At 72.3% G+C, this 18,298-nt stretch overlaps 2 protein-coding genes across 2 annotated transcripts; one reads left to right on the plus strand and one right to left on the minus strand.

Moving 5' to 3' along the window:
• The first annotated feature begins 4,412 nt into the window (after positions 1 to 4,412).
• Positions 4,413 to 11,593, plus strand: NRTN (neurturin). Its single transcript, XM_070058714.2, has 3 exons — positions 4,413 to 4,550; positions 9,358 to 9,515; positions 11,052 to 11,593. The coding sequence occupies exons 2-3, from the start codon at positions 9,365 to 9,367 to the stop codon at positions 11,474 to 11,476; spliced, it is 576 nt and encodes a 191-aa protein (XP_069914815.2). The 5' UTR covers positions 4,413 to 4,550; positions 9,358 to 9,364; the 3' UTR covers positions 11,477 to 11,593.
• A 2,487-nt stretch (positions 11,594 to 14,080) lies between these two features.
• Positions 14,081 to 17,928, minus strand: LOC138845614 (3-galactosyl-N-acetylglucosaminide 4-alpha-L-fucosyltransferase FUT3). Its single transcript, XM_070058716.2, has 2 exons — positions 17,789 to 17,928; positions 14,081 to 15,407 (listed from the first exon to the last, which is right to left on the minus strand). The coding sequence occupies exon 2, from the start codon at positions 15,313 to 15,315 to the stop codon at positions 14,197 to 14,199; it is 1,119 nt and encodes a 372-aa protein (XP_069914817.2). The 5' UTR covers positions 15,316 to 15,407; positions 17,789 to 17,928; the 3' UTR covers positions 14,081 to 14,196.
• Positions 17,929 to 18,298: the final 370 nt, after the last annotated feature.

The raw sequence follows: 18,298 nt of genomic DNA on the forward strand, positions 1-18,298 counted from the left end.
CACTGGACACGGGCGGTCAGAGCAGAGCTCGGCCGATGACCGCCGCAGCAGTTCAGGCGCGGCGGCCCTGGGGGAGAGTGCGGGGGAAGTCGCGGGGTCCGGCCGCGGGCTGCAGGCCGGCGGCCCCCGCACCTGGAAGACCCCGCCCGCGGCCTTGGGCTGGGCCGGGCACTGGGCCAAGGCCGGTGCAGCCTCCACCTGGACTCAGGTTCGAGTCCCGGGTGCGCCACTTCCGACCCAGCTCCCTGCTGTGGCCTGGGAACGCAGTGTAGACGGCCCAGGTGCTGGGACCCCTGCACCCGCCTGGGAGCCCGGATGGAGCGCGTGGCTCCTGTGCCAGCCCTGGCCGCTGCAGCCCCCGGGAGGTGGCCCGGCGGATGGAAGACCCCTCTCCCAAGCTCTGCCTTGCAAATAAATCCACCTTAAGACGAAGCTCTGGGCTCGGCCAGGGTGAAGCCCCAGCCGCGGCCCGCGGGCAGGGACCCTGGTCTCACCGGCTCCGAGAGCCGGGCCGGGCAGGTGCAGCGTCCCCTCGGTAACTGGACCCCGGGTTAAAGCCCTGGCCTGCGCGGTGGGAGGCCCGTTCGGCCTCTCTAACTTCTTCAGATAAATAAATTCAAATAAATAAATTAATTAAAAACATTGAGGGGCTCCCTGCGCCCCCAGAGACCCGAGCCGGCTCCCCAGTGGCCTCCACTGCTCCCTGGTGGACAGCCTGGGGGTGACGACCAGGGAGGGCACGCAGGCCCGGGGGTGCCCCTGCCCCTAGTGCGCCTCACAGGCAGCCCTGGCCACTCCGAGGGGACCCGGCCGTGCACACGGTGACCTCAGGAAGGTGGCCGCCTCCCTCTGACCCCTCAGGGCTGCCTGGCTTTGACCACCTATGACCCGGGCCCTTCTGTGTGAGGCAACCCAGGGAGGCAACCATGGTAGTGATATCAATCATTCTATACAGCACACCAAGGCGGTTCATTCAGTAATACAATCTCCCCCACCAGCCTCCTGGTCCCGCGTCCTGCCTGTTTCCCATCCTGCCCTAAAACACAGCTGACCACGGCTCCCCGCCCGGCCGCCTCCCCCTCCTTCCCAAGGTCACTTCACGCCTGCCCAGAACCTCTTACCTCCCAGCCCTCGCCCACACTGTTCCCCCTCCAAGAACACTGTTCCCTGCCCCTCGCTCGGTGCACGCTGTGTGCCTCTCCTGGACACGAACCCAGCGCCCCTGTAGCCCAAGGGCGGGGGGAGTCAGGTGCGCCTTGGTCGCTGGGGTCCCCAGCAGCCAGCACTGGGCACTTCTCAGGGCGGGGAAACGTGGCGCGCAGTGGGGAGGGGGGCTCACCGACCCTGAGGCCGCAGGGCCCCCAGGAGCCCGGAGTCAGCTCCAGGCGCCTCTCTGGGGTGCGTGGGGACGCGAGCTGTCCCCTCCCCTGGACCGGGCCAGGACGGAGCCCCGGAACGGGGAGGGAGGGAGGCGGCGGCCACCCACCTGCTCCCCCTCGGCCCGGGCTCTCTTTTATTCCTGCTGTTTCCGTCTGGAAACGCGTTTGTCCTTGGCGCCCTCCCTCGAGCGTCCGCACTCCCCGGCGGGGGCCGCCAGGTGCAGCCTGGGCTCGGTGCCCGCCTCTGCCAGCGCCCGGCCGGCCCGGATCCGCGGCTGCAGCTGCCCCTTATCTGCCGGCGTCGGGACACGAGACCGGGATTAGGGCGGCCGGGGCCAAGGACGCGGGGCGGCGGGCCGGGCGGGGGGGTGCGTGCGTGCGTGCGCACGGGCGCGCGCCTGCGAGCCCCTGGAGGAAGCCGCAGCGGGGGGCGGGGGGTGCCCACACAGCCGCCGCCTGATGGTTTTCCCACCTTGCTGTCCCCAGACCCCCCTCCCCGGGCGGCGCCTTGACCTGCGACCCGCGGGTGTTGATGGCCCCCTGGGGACGGCCGCGGGGCTGTTTTTACCATCCTGGCCGGGAGCGGCTGCCTCCTTCCCGGCGCCCACAGCCCTCAGGGGCCCCCTCCCCGGGCCGGCCAGCAGCGGGGGGCCCCCGCCAGCTCCGAGAGTGGCCGTGCAGTCCGCGGCGCCCCGCTTTCGCGCCCAGCTCCGCAGACGCACAGGCCGGGCCCTGCGAGCCGGGCCCCGGTGCGTACTGAGGCCCGCGGCCACCTCCGCCTCCGCAGGCCTGGTCCCTGGGGGTCCCGAGGCGCAGCCCTTGCCTGGACCGGCTCCTGGCGCTAAGATGGAAACTTCTGTGCGGGCCAAGTCCGCCGCAGCTTGGCCGCCGGCTGCCCAGGACCTCCGTGGTGTGGGGACACAGCACCCCCCACACCGTGGGAGCCGTGGCCTGGGGGCAGGCGGCGCGGGCCCAGCCCCCTCCGTGCTGGGTGGCCCGGGCCCAGCGTCTCAGCCTCTCTGGTCCTTGGGTTTCACAGACAGCAACCAGGAGGGGGCGGGTGTCTGAGGAGGCCCTGAGCACCAGAACTAATTTCCAGGCAAACAGCAGGAGGTCGGGCAGGTGTCAGGGCCCCGGCCCCGCCCACTCCCGGAGTGGCCAAGTGTGTCCCGAGCCCGGGGTGCCCCCCCACCTCTCCCCGTGTCTCTGGGAGCACCTATGGACTGCACTTGCAGTGAGCTGGGTTCAAGGGCAGAGGCTGCCCCCCCCAGCCTGGAAGGAGTGGTGGTGGGGGGAGGCCTGGTAAAAGCCTCAGTTTCCCGCAAGCGTAAGGAGACCCCGGCGGCTCAGCGCAGCGCCCCCGTGCCTGATGCACGGTGCAGGGCGGGTGTGCCCCGTCACCCCCTGCCTGGGGGCTGGCACAGGGAGTGTGGGTGACAGCACGAGGCTGATCCTGGCGGGAAAGGCGGCGTCTCCAGGGCCACAGGGGTGCGGGGGGTCTGCGGGTCTCCCTCCTGTCCCAGGGTCCTGCCCCCCCAACCCCCGCCCCAGAGGGAGAACCGTCTTTCAAGTCGCATTGCCAGGGCGGCCGGGCGGGTCGGGGAGCGCAGGGGCCGCCGAGAAGCCGCGGGTGGCAGCTCCATGGCCCTGGCTGGGGTGCGGGTGGGCTTAGGGCCGGGCCGCGCATCCTGTGGGGGCGTGGCTGGAGGTACACACGCGCGCACGCGCCGGCACGGGAGGCGCAGGTGTGTGCACGGCTGTCACGTACCACGGAGAATCGCGCAGGTGCGCTCGCCACAGGCAGGGAAACTGAGGCAGCAGGCAGGGATGGTACAGCCCGCAGCCACACGGGATTTAGGTCCCTGCCGGTCTCCACCCTGAGCCGGGAACAGGCGACCCCAGCGGCCGCGTGTCTGCGCCCCATGTCCCCCACGCAGGTGCACCGCACGTGCCGCGAATACGTCCCACAGGCCCCTTGGGGCAGGGGTCCTAACCCCCCGATCGCCGGGTTGCAGGAGCGCAGGTGTCCAGGATAAGAAAGAAATCGGGCGGGGAGGAGACAGAAACCGGGCGGAGGGCGCGAGGTCCCAGGCCGCGTGTTTCTCGGTCACCGGGCGCCACCAGGGGGCGCTCAGGGCACGCGGACCCGCCGGGTGGGATCGGGCGCTCGCGCAGCGCGTCTCGGGCCCAGAAGGGGGCGCCCGTGGGAGCCAGGGATGGGAGCGGGGTCTCCGCGGCCGGTGCCCGGGGAGGGGGCGCCGCGCACGGCGGGGCTCTGGTCTCACTCGCGGGGGGCGGGTGGGTGCCGTGGACCTGGCTCAGCCGGAGGGGGACGTGCGGGCGTCCTCGGGGCTCGGAGCTGGGCACGAGGCGCCGTCGGGGTCTCCGGAGTAGGGGTGTCCTGGGGGGAGGCATTTACGATGGGGGAGCCCTGGGCGCCTCGCTTTCCGGAGGGGGCCTGGCAGTGAGTCGGGATCCTCAGTGGGGCGGGGGCGCTGGGGGCAGCTGTCGGGGGTCCAGGGGAGGACCCTCGCGGCGGAGGCGTTCTGCGGCCCCGGCTTTCCCGAAGGGGCGCCGTCGGGGTCCCCGGGGCCCCGGGGGGGCAGATCGCCGTCTGGGGGCGCTGGGGCCCCCGCCTCTTTGCCACCTGCACTCCTCCGGCGCCCCTCGAGCGCGGGCGGGGAGGGGCGGGGGCGGCTCCCGGGCCCGGGAAACCCGAGCCACCGCCCCCGGCCCCGCCCCCAGCCCCGCCCCCGGCCCCGCGCCGGCCGAGCCGTCCGCGGCGGGAGAGCGCGCGCCGTGGAGCCGCTGGGATCGCTCGGGCCCCTCGCGCCGCCGCCCCGGAGCCCCGCGCCGCGCGCCCAGGCCGCCCGCGCCGTCCGTGCGCCCCTGCGCCCCCGGAGCCGCCGGCCGTCCAGGGCACCCCGAGCCCCAGCCCCCGCCCCCGCCCGCGCCCCAGCCGGGCCGGGATGGCCGCAGCCCGCGGCTGAGCGAGCCCGGGGGGGCCCCATGGGCCGGGCCGCGCCGCGCACCCCCCGCGGCCGCCTCCTCCGGCCCGGGTCCCCCCCGGGCGCCGCGGGCCCAGGCGGCCCGGATGGCGGTCGCGGCGGCAGGGGCAGGGGCTGGGGCCGGCGCGGCCGCCACTGACGGGTAGCCCCGCGCCCGGAGCAGGTAAGCAGGGGGGCGCGCAGGGGAGCGGCGCGAGCGCACGGCCCGGCCCGCACGCGGGGCTGGGGGTGGGGGTGCGGGCTGCGGGGGCCCCGTGGCTCGGCTCCCGGTCTGGGGCGGGCGGGCGAATGAGGGTGGGGTCGGGGGGCGACAGGTCCGCCGTGCGCGCAGGCCCCTGTCCGGCGCCGGGGTCCGGCGGGGGTGGCCCCGATCCGACGGGGCGCGCGCGCCTCTGCCGCTTCGGACCCCCCACGTGCGCCGCCCTGGAGGGTGGGAGCAGGGACAGCCGGGGGCCCCCTCCCCAGCCGCTAAGGCGCCGCGACCCAGACGCCCCTCCCGCCCCGGGGGCTGCGTGCGCGGGGGCACCCAGACCCCGCGGACCCCGGCCGGCGGCTGCCGGCGCCGCCCAGCTGCGCGCAGAGCTAAACATCTGTCAGGGGCGCGCTCCCTGCGCGCCGCCGCCGCCGCCGGGGACACGGTGTCCTCCGGTGAGCGCCGGGCCCTGGGCTCCGAGTGCCCGCTCGGCCGCAAGAGGGCGTGGAGCGGGTGGGGGGTCCCTTAAGGGCGAAGGCGGGATCCGGCGGGGGCGAGGCTGTGCGGCCGTCCGAGGCGACTCCGTGCGGGGCGGGACCCCCTGTGCCCCGGATGGGGGGCGCGGGGGGCTGCAGCCAGTGCGCAGAGCTGGGGCCACCGAGAAACGGCCTCTGCTGGGGCGCCGCGCGGCTGGCACCGCGGGTCGGACCCCTGCCCCTCCAGCCCCCGCCCTCCCAGACTCTGTGTCCCGGCCCCCAGGCCCAGAGCCCCAGTGGGCGAGACCGGCTGGGCGGCTGTCCCCCAGCCTCGCCCACCCCCCACCCCAGCTCCCTGCCCAGGGGCCCCCCGCACAGAGCCGCCGGGTGCGGCGGAGAATCCCAGGCCTCCCCTGGCCGCCGGCTCCGTGTGTGAGATTCCACCACCCGGTGGTCCTGCCAGGCCCCAGGGACCTGCAGGGCTGCGGCCGGGAGCCAGGCACCGGGCGGCTCCAGACGTCTGGGGAAGAGGCGGGCGCCAGAGCGGCGTGGAGTCAGCGCTCCTGCGCCCCGGCCCTCAAGGACACAGGGCCCAGAGAGAGGACCTCTCAGGGTGCCAGGGTCAGGGCGGACTCCCAGGGGTGGGCCCTTGACGCTGGGGCTCTGAGGGGTGAATAGGAGTTTTCTGGGTTGGGGAAGAGGGGACAGCGATGGCACACGCAGAGGTCCGAAGAGGGCCGACGGCACGGCTGGGTACGGCACAGGGGAGGTGTCCTGCGAGTGTGGGAGGGAGGGATTGTTCCAGCGGCCCCAGCCACGCGATGCCCGGGCCGGCCGTGGCGCCTGGGTGGCCTGGGTTCCCGGGAAGCCGGGCGGGGTTAGGCCCCGCCCTGCCGGCCACGCTCCCGGGGGCCGAGCGCCAGCGGCTCAGCCGTGCCAGGCCTCATTAGGCTGATCCCGTCACGCCCCGCCCCCACCCCACACCTGCGGGGCCCAGGGCCAGCCCGACTCGCCCGGCGTGGAACTAGGAGCCAAGAGAGCACCGCCGCTCCGCCACGCACGCGCACGCCCACGCACGCACCGCAGCGACAGGGCTGCAGCCCCCACCCGCCGCCCAGACCTTCCCGGACGGCCTCTTTCCCGCCCTCCTGGCTCACCTGCGCGCCTCCTCCTCCGAGCAGCCCTCCGGCCTGCACACACACGCACACGCACCCCGGCGCGGCGGCCTCGTCTGGGTCCTGGTTCTCGCACGGCCTCACCCGTCACTTAGTTCCTGACCCCCACGGGGCGGTGGCCACCGAGCCCTGACCCCCAGCCCGGGCCCTGCCCTGTGGGCCTCTCCCTTGCCCCCCTCCTCAAACCGGACCGGACTCCGGCCCTGGGCCTCTCCGCCCCCCCCCCAGCGCTGCCTGGGGCTCCAGAGGGTGGGGGTGCAGCCCCCCCGCTGTGCTGTGTGGCCTTGGGCGAGACTCAGTGTCTCTGAACCCGAGCAGACTGGGGGCGGGGCCAAGGAGGCCGGGGGCGGAGCTGAGGGGGCTGGGGCGGGGCCGAGGAGGCTGGGCGGAGTCCTGGGCTGAGAGAGGCCGAGAGGGTGGAGCTGTGGCCACGGCGGCCAAGCCCCGCTTGGGACCCCCACACCCCGAACCGGGGTGCAGCTTCCATCCGGGCTCCTCCACGCCCCCCGCCCAGGTCCTGCTAATGCGCCCCTGGGGAGGCAGCAGGGGGCGGCTCCACTAGGCCCCATCCCGGCCGTGGAGGAGGGGGCGCTGGGCCTGGGGCTTTGAGGGGTGAGCAGGAGCTTCCCTGGCCACCTGTACGTAAGCCCCAGGCGGCCGCCTCTACCGCGCTGGCCCCCGAGCCGCCCTCTTGTCCCGGAACGTCCGTCCCCCGGGGTCACGGGGACGCCGGTGCCACCTCGCTTCACCCGGAGACACCCGGCGCGGGGCTGCAGCCTGGCGCTCGGAGCTGCGGGGAGGCCCCGCCCCTCTCCTGGCCGAGCGGGGAGGGGGCGGCCGGGGGTGCTGCGTCTGCCGCCCCCTCCCACGCGAGGCGACCCCCAGGCTGGCCCCCGGCCCCGGGAACAGCTGCGCCGCCACATGTTCCTGGTTTGCCCCAGATGTGCGGCGGCTGCCCCGGGCCCCCTCCCCCGCCCGCCCGCGGGGGAGGGGCAGCGTCTAGTGGCTGCGGAATCTGCCTCGTTCCACGGAGCCGCGGAGTCTCGCCGTGGGCAGGGCCCGTCCCTCAAGGGCCCTAGGTTTCCCCATCAGGGGAACCCCGGGGAACCCCCAAGGGCTGCACGCTGATGGGGGAAACCGAGGCCGTGCGCGCGCGTCCGTGTAGTGGCGGCCGCTGCGTGGCTGCGGGAAGGGAGGGCGTCCCCTGAGCCCCCGATGCCCCGGCCCAGCAGACAGGGGAGCGGGGGAGCTTCCTGGGGGAGGGGCTCGGGAGGCGGGGCGCTGCGGGACACGTAGGAGTTCTCTCCCTGGGAGCAGTCACGGAGGCCGGTCTGCCTGGGGGTGTTCCCTGGGGAAGGGCTCCAGGGCGTCGCCCCGGCGTGGGGAAGGCGAGCAAGGTCCGCCCACACCAGCGAGGAAACCGCGGACCGGATGGACCTGCCCAGCCTCAGTCTCCCCTCCCGCTCCGCCCCAGCGCTCGGGATGCCGCGGGCTCCAGCCAGAAGCGGAGGTGTGGCCCAGACGCCTCCCGTGCGCATCGCCCAGGTGGGCGTGGCCGCGCCCTGGCTCCCCGGGGCCCCCACACGGAGAGGCCTTTGCTAGCAGGCTTGTCAGCGCCCCCGCCGGAGCTGGGGGGTCCCTCGGTCACTCTCAGGCCCTGGCAATGGTGGGCAGCCGCGGCCCGAGGCGCCCTGCCCCTGCCGGGGGACCCGAGCGCGCTTCCCGCTCCGGTCCTGGGCCAACTCCACAGGCCTGGGCCTGGGCCTCTCGGTCCGTCCGTTCAGTGCGGACCCGGCGTCAGCGGCACCTGCGGGCTCCCGTGGGGTTGCCGGGTCCCTCTGCGCGCATTGTGGACTGGGGTTGGGCACAGGGTGCGGGGTCGGCCCCTGGCTCGGGGAGGAGACGCCCCCTTCCAGAGCCTACGCCTGCTGCCCCAGGGCCTCTGCACGGCCCGGTCTGCTGCCCCAGGGACAGGGACCCTGGTGTGGGGTGGGCGTTGGCACGGCGGCTGAGGCCCCTGCACCCCACAGCTCCAGCCCCTGCACCCCACAGCTCCAGCCCCAGCTCTGCCCCTCATCCCAGCTCCCTGCGAACGCACGCCCGGGGGGCAGCGGTGATGGGCCAGGAGCTGGGGTCCCTGGCGCCCATGGGAGCCGCGGATGGAGCTCCTGACTCCTGGCTCCAGCCCTGGTCGTTGGGCGCATTTGGGGAGTGACCCAGCAGGTGGGGAGCTGCAGCAAGGGGAGGGGGGAGCGGCGACTCCAGTCCCTGCCCATGCAAATCGTGCGCAAGTGAGACGCAAATGTATGCAAACGAAATTCAGCTGGCGCGCGCAGATAAGCGCGTGCCCGCGGTGCGCGCCTCGGGGCGCCCCAGCGTCCGCCCGGGCTTGCAGCGCCGCGTGTAAATGTTTACGCCGGGCCTGCCGCCAGGCTCCGCGGCCGACACCAGGCGGCCAGGCGGGGAATGTAAACGCGGGCGGGCGGGCCGACGGCCGCGCGCGGGGATCGGTGCGCTCCCCGCGCAGAGTGCGGGCCCCCGCGCCGGCCTGCGGCTGGGGGAGGGGCGGCGGTCAGGGGCGGCTTCCCGGAGGAGGCGCTGCGCGCGGGGAATGGGAATGGGGAGGGAGGGAAGGCAAGGCCGGTGGAGACGCCCGGCGGGGGCGCTCGCCGCGCTCTGAGGCAGGGGAAGGGGCGGGAGGGCCCCCCGGGACCCTCTGGGCAGGGGACAGAGCCCTGCCTCCCGCGGCGCCCCTGGCACCCCGGCCCCACAGCGCCACCTGCTGGGGACGCCCCTGCCACCGGGCCGCAGGCCGCAGCCGCGCTGTTGCTAGGAGACCGGAGCTTGGTCCAGCCTCGGGCCTTGCACTGGTGCTGGGCCAGCGCCTACCTTCCGATCATGCCTGGACTCTCTCATCAGCTCCTGGGGGAAGCACCCTGGGGCCACCCCCTCCCCCCACGGGGTGGCTCCCCTGCACCCTGGCACACAGCCCGGCACCCCGCAACCTGGCTCGGTGGTTCCTTCCTGCATCTCCGGGGGCGCCTATCCATCAGGAAGCAGGAGCCGTCCGAAGCCAGGGGGCCCGGCTGTGTCCGCGGCGCGCGGCTGACCCTCCCCTGCCCGCAGGCCCAGCATGCAGCGCTGGAAGGCGGCGGCCTTGGCCTGGGCGCTGTGCAGTTCTCTGCTGACCGTCTGGATGTGCCGAGAGGGCCTCGGACCCGCGCTGGCCCCGCTGCGCCGCCCGCCTCGGACCCTGGACGCCCGGATTGCCCGCCTGGCCCAGTGTAAGCCCCGCCCACCCCAGTGCAGGGGGGCTCTCGGAGGGTGTTTTTCTTTATTTGGGGGTGGGGTGGAGGGAGGGTGCAAATCCCCCCCCAGGCTGCTGGGAACCCGGGTCGTCGGGCTCAGCTGTCACGGGGAATTAGGCTTTGGCCCTGAGGGGCCGCGGGGGCCAGATGGATGGAGATTAGGCCTGGGCGCTGCGCCCACAGCCCGGCGGGGGGTGGCGGGGGGGGCCAGGCTGAGCGGGAGGCCCCCAGGGACCGAGGGGAAGGGAAGGGAGACCCAGAGGCTGCGCGGAGGAGACCCGGGGCGTGGGAAGTGGCGTGCGCCCTGCAGCAGGCTCCCAGCCCAGGGCGCTGCGTGGGCCCTGACCTCCTGTGCGTGCGGGCCGCGGGGGCGAGGCCGCACGTGGGGGACGCGTGTGCCCGGGCCTGCGAGCGTGCGGGTCCCTGCCTGCCCTGCCGGCCCACACAATCCCCTTCTTGTCCTCACAATGGACAAGGGCACCCTCGGGTGCCAGCTCCGCTTCCTGTCCCCCCCCCCGCGAGGCCTTCCGAGACGCCCCCGCACCCCACGACGGCCCCAGTGGTGGGGCTGCATGCACGGGGCGGCCCTCACCGGAAGAGGGGGCGACGGCCGGGCCCCCCAACCCCCACCACGTCCTGGGCCCTCCCTGAGGAGGCTGGAGCGGCGGAGGGGGGGCGGGGCCCCTCTGCATTTTACCTGCTGCCCCCCCCCCCGGGGCAGGGCGGGTGGTGAGGGGTAGGGGGGGGCGCAGCCAGACAGGAGCCGCCACTTCTGGTGGTCTACGGCACAGGGGAGGGGGTTGCCCACACGAAGAAAGGGTCAGGGTCCGAGTGGCGGCCGTGCCAGCTGCCCCGACCTCAGCTCGCCCGCGTGAACCCGCAGCTCTGTCCAGCAGGGCGAAACAGTGACCCCCGCGTGTGCCGGAGCCGTCCTGGCCGCCCCAGTCCGGGCCCCGGGGCTCAGCGGCCCCTGCCTCTGGGGTGGGGGGGGCACAGACGGGCCCTGGGGAGGGGAGTGGGGGGACAGACGCCCCTCCCCTCGGGCCCCCCGAGAGGCGCCTTTGCTTGTGGCCAGGTGCACCCGCCTGGGGGGGTGGGGGCGTCGTTCCCCGCCACCTGCTGCGTGGCCCCCGCCCGCGTCTGGGGCAGGGCCTGCGGCGTGGGGGCCCCGTGTAGGCTCCGAGGCCCAGGGACGGAGCTGCAGGACCTCCCGGGACCGCGGGTGAGCAGGGGATGGCGACCGGACCGCGGCTGGGGGGACCGGCGGGGGCCCCCCAGCCTGCACGACCTCGCACGCGGAGAAGCCCCGACGGACGGCCCGGTCCGGTTTCCTGGACGGGTGGGGGCGTTCGCCCAGGGGCGCAGAGATGTGGGGGGTCCCGGGGCGGGGGTCCCACGGAGCCGCGACGGCTCTGCTGATTGACAGGCGAGGGCGGGGCCGGGTGGGCGGGGCTCCCGCGCTGACCCCTCCCTCTCTCTCTCTCTCTCTCTCTCTCTCTCTCTCACCTCCAGACCGGGCACTGCTGCAGGGCGCGCCGGACGCCGTGGAGCTGCGCGAGCTGACGCCCTGGGCGGGCCGGTCCCCAGGTCCGCGCCGTCGGGCAGGGCCTCGGCGGCGGCGCGCGCGCCCGCGCCCCGGCGCGCGGCCGTGCGGGCTGCGCGAGCTCGAGGTGCGCGTGAGCGAGCTGGGCCTGGGCTACGCGTCGGACGAGACGGTGCTGTTCCGCTACTGCGCAGGCGCGTGCGAGGCGGCCACGCGCGTCTACGACCTCGGGCTGCGGCGCCTGCGCCAGCGGCGGCGCGTGCGGCGGGAGCGCGTGCGCGCGCAGCCCTGCTGCCGCCCGACGGCCTACGAGGACGAGGTGTCCTTCCTGGACGTGCACAGCCGCTACCACACGGTGCGCGAGCTGTCGGCGCGCGAGTGCGCCTGCGTGTGACCCTACCTCACCGGGCCCCGACGGCACGCCGCGACGGACTGCGCGTGCGCAGAGGACGGCCTCGCGGCCGGGGGACTCTCGCGATAACTGCCTCGAGATAAAGCGTGGGAACTCGGCTGGGCTGTCACTCACTGCCGGAGCGGGCGCGAGGGAGCGCGCGGGGGGCGCCGTGCCCACTGGGGAGACGGAGGGGCGGGGGGCGCCGTGCCCACTGGGGAGATTGGAGCGGTGGGGGGCGCCGTGCCCACTGGGGAGACGGAGGGGCGGGGGGCGCCGTGCCCACTGGGGAGACGGAGGGGCGGGGGGCGCCGTGCCCACTGGGGAGACGGAGGGGGCGCCGTGCCCACTGGGGAGACGGAGCGGTGGAGGGCGCCGTGCCCACTGGGGAGACGGAGCGGTGGAGGGCGCCGTGCCCACTGGGCGAGGCGGGGCGCGCGGAGCCCCCTTTGCGGGGTGCGCACCAGGGGAGCGGGGTGCAGGGCCCGCCCGGCCGGGTCCGCCGTGCGTGCTGCTGGGGGCCGGAGCGGACGCCCCGACGGGACGGACGGAGGTCCAGTGGCGCGGCTGAAAACAGCCAGGCGCTGCCGAGCGGCCGGCGGGATGGACGGCCCCGGGGCGGGCGCAGCCGGGGACCCGCGTCCTGGGCCCTGGGAGCTTGGCCGGGCCTCGAGCCGGGATTTACGGCGCGGCCGCGCGCTGTTTGGATTTGCCCGCGGTGTCACCGTGACGCTCCGCAGGCCCCAGGCGGCGGCGCGGGGAGGGGAGGGGAGCGCGCGCGGGCCGGGCAGGGGGAACCCTAACGCCCTGCGGTGGCACTGGGGGGCGTGGCCCCGAGGGGACAGCCCCTGCACCCCGCCGCACACCGGGGCTCCCCCAAGTCTCCCTTTGCCCCCTAAAAGGATCTCCTAGGAGCATCGTCGCCTCCCCTCATTCTCCAGGCCTGGGGCGGTGCAGCCCCTCCGTCTCCTTTCCGCCCAGCTCGGACCCCCGCCCCCGGGCAGAAGGCCGCGGGCCAGAGCTGCCCTCGGGCCGGAGATGCACTCGAGGCAGCTGACCAGCATGACTTCAGGGAGCCGTGGGTGGTCTGCTGGAAGGCGGCGGCCGGGCTGGGTTCCTGCCGCCCCCGCGGCCTTGGCTGAGGTTTGCGGGAGTCCTGCGCTGACGGCTGAGTCAGCCCCGCTGCGGACGCCCAGGGCCTCAGGTCCCCCATCCTGGTGGGGCCCAGAGCGGGAGACATGGCCCCTGCGCTCCCCGGAGAGCTCGTGAGAGCGCGCGCCGTCCCCAGGGTCCCTGGCTCCCCACCCCAGACCCAGGACTACAGGGGGGCGGGGCGGGGAGGGGGCTGGGGCTGCCCCCCACCCCTGCAGGAGCTCGGCAGACAGGTGCACCAGACAGGTGCACGTGCTAACCCACAGTTCCGATACCACCCCCTCGGGTGAGACCACCCACACCCCACGGCACCAGGGCCCCGCCTTCGGGCGCAGTAGCCACACCCAACAGGCGCTCAGACCCTGCGTCCTGCGGCGACAGCCAGGGCCCCTGCGCGCGCACGGAGGACCTCACAGCCCGCACATGCACCCGCGCGGAGCCACATGTGGTCACTCGATGAGTGTGCGTGGCAAGGATCCACCGGCGGCCTGACCATCACAGCCACCCACACGCCGAGGCCACGCCCTCCCCACCACACACACCGGGGGAGGGGACGCCTCGGCCTTGCCCTGTGTGTGGGGAGGGGGGCGGAGAAGGTGCCCCTTGTCCCAGCTCTGCCCCTCCCACCTCCCTGGGCTCTCTGCGGGGCTCCAGACACTCCCGGGGGCCTCCTCAGGAAAGCTACAGGATGGGGGGCCGGTGCTGTGGGCAAAGTCTCTGCAGCGCCGGCATCCTGTATGGGCCGCGGTTCGAGTCCCAGCTGCTCCACTTCCCATCCGGCTCTCTGCTGTGGCCTGGGAGAGCAGTGGGAGGTGGCCCAAGTGCTTGGGCCCCTGCACCCGCGTGGGAGACCTGGAAGAAGCTCCTGGCTTGGGATCAGCCCAGCTCCGGCCTCTGTGGCCATTTGGGGAGTGAACCAGCAATGGAAGACCTTTCTTTCCACCTCTCAAATAAATAAATAAAATCGTTAAATATACATAAAAATAAAAGCAAGCCACAACTCCCAGAGCAGTTTTCCACCCTCTTGACTGGGGCTGCTCTGCGTGGGTCCTCCCCCGCCGGCTGGGGACGGCCACCCCTCCCCCAGCTGTGACAGCCCCTGGGGTGCAGCACCACCCTGGGGGTAGGAGCCGTATTTTATTATTTTTTATTTGAAGATTTATTTATTTGAAAGTTAGAGAGAGAGGTCTTGCATCTGCGGGTTCTCTCCCCACATGGCCTCAACGGACAGAGCTGTGCCAGGAGCCTGGAGCTTCTTCCGGGTCTCCCACGTGGGTGCAGGGGCCCAAGGACTTGGGCCGTCCTCCACTGCTCTTCCAGGCCATAGCAGAGAGCCGGATGGGAAGTGGAGCAGCCGGGGCTCGAACTGGCACCCATGTGGGATGCCGGCACTGCAGGCGGCGGCTTTACCCGCTGGGCCACAGCGCAGGCCCCGGAACCACATCTTCGGGCCGGTTTTGCTTTGTAGTGTTTTCATGGAGAGAACAGGGTGCACCACCAGCCCCCCGCAGGCACCCCGGGGTGGCACCTCCCAGGGCCCAGACACTGCCCGGGGCCCCACGCCGGCCGCCTCACGTGAACCAAGAGGCAATGCTGGGCACCACCTGGTACCGGTGCTCCTCCTGCAGGTGCCAGCAGGCCTTGCAGTAGTCCAGGGCCCAGTTCCTGGTGCAGGGCCGCAGCGTCTCCCGCCAGCGGAAGTAGCCCAGGTAGCGGGCGGGGTCGCCGGCCAGCGCCTGCAGGTGCCGGGCCAGCGCCCGGGGGCTCGGGAAGTCGTCCACGTGGATGAAGGCGTCGGGTGGCAGGAAGCGCTCGTAGCTGCTCCTGGGGGGGCCCAGCACCACGGGCACGGCCCAGGCCTCCAGCGCGTTCCTCCACAGCTTCTCCGTGATGTAGTCGGGGTGCTGGGAGTTCTCGAAGGCCAGGTAGAACTTGTAGCGGCTCAGAACCTCCATCATGGAGGCGCGGGGCAGCGGCTGGTGCGAGGCCCCGAACACGTGGACCGGCAGGTGCCCGCGCAGCTGATGGTAATACTGCACCCTCGCTGACGCGTTCCGCCAGTTGGACACCACCCAGGCCACCAGCTCGGTCTTGGCCGAGAGGTTGAGCTGCGCGGCGGTGGGCCCCCCGGACCAGGGCTCGAGCCAGCCGTAGGGCGTGAAGATGTCCGAGTCGCTGCGGTAGGACATGGTGAGGTTGAAGTAGCCGTCCAGCGCGCGCAGCTGCCGGCAGTGGCTGGGGGACTCCAGGCTGAACCACACCCAGCGCTGCCCGGGCGGCCGCGGGGCCTGGGGAAGCTGTGTCCGCGGCTGCGCACTCACCTCCCGGTGGTGCACAATGACCGCATCCGCCCAGGGGTACATGCTGCGGTTGGCGGTCAGCTGGCAGTCGGCCGTGCCGGGCCGCAGGTCTGAGCAGCGGCGCAGCTCCACAGGCACGTGGAAGGGCCAGGTCCACAGCAGGACCACCAGGGGCCGGCGGGCCGGGGGCCCAGGCGTGGCCTGGCAGGCGGGAGCTGCGGCGGCACGTGCCACCGTGGTGTTGGGGCCTGAGAGCCAGGAGCCGCTGGGGTTGTCGCGAGACACTCGTAGGTAGGAGAAGACACACAGGGCCAGCAGCAGCTGGAACAGTAGCCCAGCGACACACTGGCGCCAGGGACGCGGCCGCTGGGTCTGGCGGAGTGGCTCCATGGGTCGGTGTAGCTGGGAGGTAGGGGGGTGGCCTCGGTGTCGTCGATGACTGGGACCCAGGCACTGGACAGTCACGAGCGACCGGAGCTCATCTGCGGAGGCCACGTCCTAACGGTTACCATTCCAGTTTTACAGAAGGGAAGCCAGGGGCCAAGGGACAGCACAGCAGAGGCTAGGTGCTGCCCACTGAACTCATTCACTTGGTGTCGCACTCAGCAGGCACTGGGGTCCCCTGGTCCCATGCTGGGCCATCTGGGAGCCCAGGACAGAGGCTGGGGGGACAGCGGGGTCATGACACAGATGCCTGCTGGGAGCCTCTGGCAGGGTGCGGGTAGCACTGCAGAACCCAGCCACTAGGGGGCACGCTGCCCCGAGCCCTGCCGGTCAGCCACCCGTGGCCAGGACCCTGAGGCAGTCTGGCCTCAGTTTCCCTCCGTGCCCAGCTCCTCCTGGATCCCAGTGCTGCACCTCCGAGCTCCCCGCGGCCCCCGAGCCAGCAGCCGTGCAGAACACACAGCTGGAGTCACCCCAACCTCTCGCCCTTGCAGGTTCAAATGTATATGGGGAGGGAGAGAGACGGAGGGGGAGGGGGAAGGGGGGGAGATCCCTTCTGCTGGGTCAGGTCCCAAATGCCCACACAGCCGGGGCTGGGCCAGGTTGCCTAGGGAGCCGGGAGCTCCATCCGGGGCTCCCACGGGGGCGGCAGGGGCCCAGGCACTGGAGCCCTCGCTGCCACTTCCCGGGGTGTGCAGGGAGCTGGGGTTGGAGGCAGAGCTGGACTGGAACCCAGGCCCCCGGATGCGGGATGCAGGTGCGCCTCCCGCCTGTCCGCCAGGCGCTGTGGGCTGCGACCCTTTAACACCGCGCTGTGAGCCAGGATCCGGAAGGCGGGCGATCCAGAGTCACCAGGAACACGACCCGAGGCCGCTTCTGAAGGCCGGGCGACGGGCAGTGTGGCCCGGGCTGAAGGCGTCTGTGCCCACAGCCCAGCACCTGGCCGCGGCTCCCTGGTCACGCGCCGCCCGGGAGGTGGCGGCGACGGCTCCAGTGCCTGGGTCCCTGCCGCCCACCTGGGAGACCCGGGTGCAGCTCCCGGCTCCCAGGCATCTGGGGACCAAACCAGTGGGTGGGAGGGGCCTCTCCCGCCCCTCTCTTCTTCCTGGACAGTTTTTCTTTTCCATTAAACCCAACAGAGCTGTTCGGGGAGGAAGCAGCGGCCAACCCCCGGCGTGATGGCAAGAATGTAAAACGCTCACTGATGGTTCATTACTGGCTCTCCCCCGTGCGTGCAGGGGCCCAAGGACTTGGCCCATCTCCTGCTGCTTCCCCAGGCTACAGCAGGGAGCTGGATGGGAAGTGGAGCAGCCAGGACTAGAACCGGCACCGTATGGGATGCCGCCACTGCAGGTGGCAGTTTTACCCACTATGCCATAGTGCCAGCCCCAGAAAAAAAACTGTTTAAACACCAGTTGGGACAGCTGCGTCCTATATCGGACGGAGTGCCAGGGTTCAAGTCCCGGCTCTGCTTCCGATCCACTCCCTCCCTGCTAAGGTGCATTCTAGGGAAGGCGGGAGACCCAGATGGGGCCCTGGCTCCGCTCTGGCTGTTCAGGGCATCTGGGAACCAGCAGATGGAAGATCTGCTTCTCTGTGTGTGTCTTTCCTCCAAGCCAACAGAAATAAGGTGACTGAGGTTTGAGTATGCTTTGCCCCAGAGAAGGCCACGTTCAGATCTGACGGCCATGGCGGGGTGGGGTGGGGAGAGCGGTGTGCACTTGAACTGTGCACTCGCCCTGCGCTCGGGCTGGCTGCGGGTCCTCCTGCCTGGTGGCTTTTCCATGCTGGGAGAAGGGTTCTGCACAGAGCCCCAAAGCGAGGCCTTGAGGGAGGCGGGCCAAGGCTGGGGGGCGCGGTGAACTATGCCCATGCCCGCCCCCCACCCACCGCGGGGCCGCGTGCGGGAGGCCAACGTCTCCAAATATCGTTAACAGCCATCTGGCAGGCATTAGGGCCCGGTTTATGGTCGCGCCTCCCAGGACATCCCCAAGCCTGTGTGACAAGGGGGACAGGGCACCAGGGCTGAGATCACCCCCGAGGCTTTGCCCCAGGGGAAAAAAAGACAAAAAGAAAAAAAAAAGAAAAAAAAAAAAAAAACAACCGCCCGGTGCGGGGTGAGGTCCCAGGTCTGCATCCAGTCCCCTCGCCACAGGGAAGGAGGGTCTCACCACCACCCGCCCAGGACACAGACCCACGCCCTGCCCCTCCCGGCGAGGCAAAGCCACCGGAACCCTCCATCCCCTCCCGGCACCCCCCCCCCAGCACTCCCGCCCTCCCCAGCACCCAGGAAGACGCCCGTCGGGGCCAATGGCCAAGTCTCGGCTGCTTCTCCTCCGTGGGCTCTGGGCTGGCCCCGGCTGCCACTTGGGGCAAAGCAGTGGACGGGTGCGGAGCCCCGCGCCCCCAGAGCCCTTACCTGGGGGCTGGGGGGCGCTGAGCGGCTCCCTGGGAGGCTGAGGACCAGGCACAGGTGGATTCCTCGGCGATGGTTCTCCAAGAAGGAAGAAGGAAGTGGATCTATAGCCAAACCGACTCAATTCGGCCTCTCACACCTGCTGGCAGCTGACCTGGGACGTCCTGTTTGGGCAGGTGTCATGATGCAGGAGTGGACCGTGGGGCTCCTCCAAACCCAGCCTTGGCGGCCAGGGAAGTGGGAACTGAGGCCGCCTGGGTGCGGCTCCTGGTAATTCATGTGTAATTGACATCAGAGTTCACAGGGTGGGGAGGGTGGAACCCTAAGTCCCTAAGGGGCCAGCAAGCAGGACCTCCATCTTTCCACCCTCATGGTGTCCTGAAAAGGACACGGGGAAGGTTCTGAGAGGGCCTCCCCTCTGCCGAGGCCACCGTGGGCACGGGCGGTGCCGTCCACTTCCTGTTCCAGGACAGCACCGCAGGGCCTCGGGCAGGGCTGCAGTGTGCACACAGG

Source organism: Oryctolagus cuniculus, chromosome 16 (genome assembly GCF_051225735.1).
Source record: "Oryctolagus cuniculus isolate XC-2025 breed Fujian yellow rabbit chromosome 16, ASM5122573v1, whole genome shotgun sequence".
Lineage (NCBI taxonomy): Eukaryota > Metazoa > Chordata > Mammalia > Lagomorpha > Leporidae > Oryctolagus > Oryctolagus cuniculus.

Bases quoted from the DNA above. Each gene is read 5' to 3' on its own strand.
- NRTN (XM_070058714.2), top strand. From the start codon at position 9,365: ATGCAGCGCTGGAAGGCGGCGGCCTTGGCCTGGGCGCTGTGCAGTTCT. The intron at 9,516-11,051 runs GTAAGCCCCGCC...TCTCACCTCCAG, and splicing joins GATTGCCCGCCTGGCCCAGT to ACCGGGCACTGCTGCAGGGC.
- LOC138845614 (XM_070058716.2), bottom strand. From the start codon at position 15,315: ATGGAGCCACTCCGCCAGACCCAGCGGCCGCGTCCCTGGCGCCAGTGT.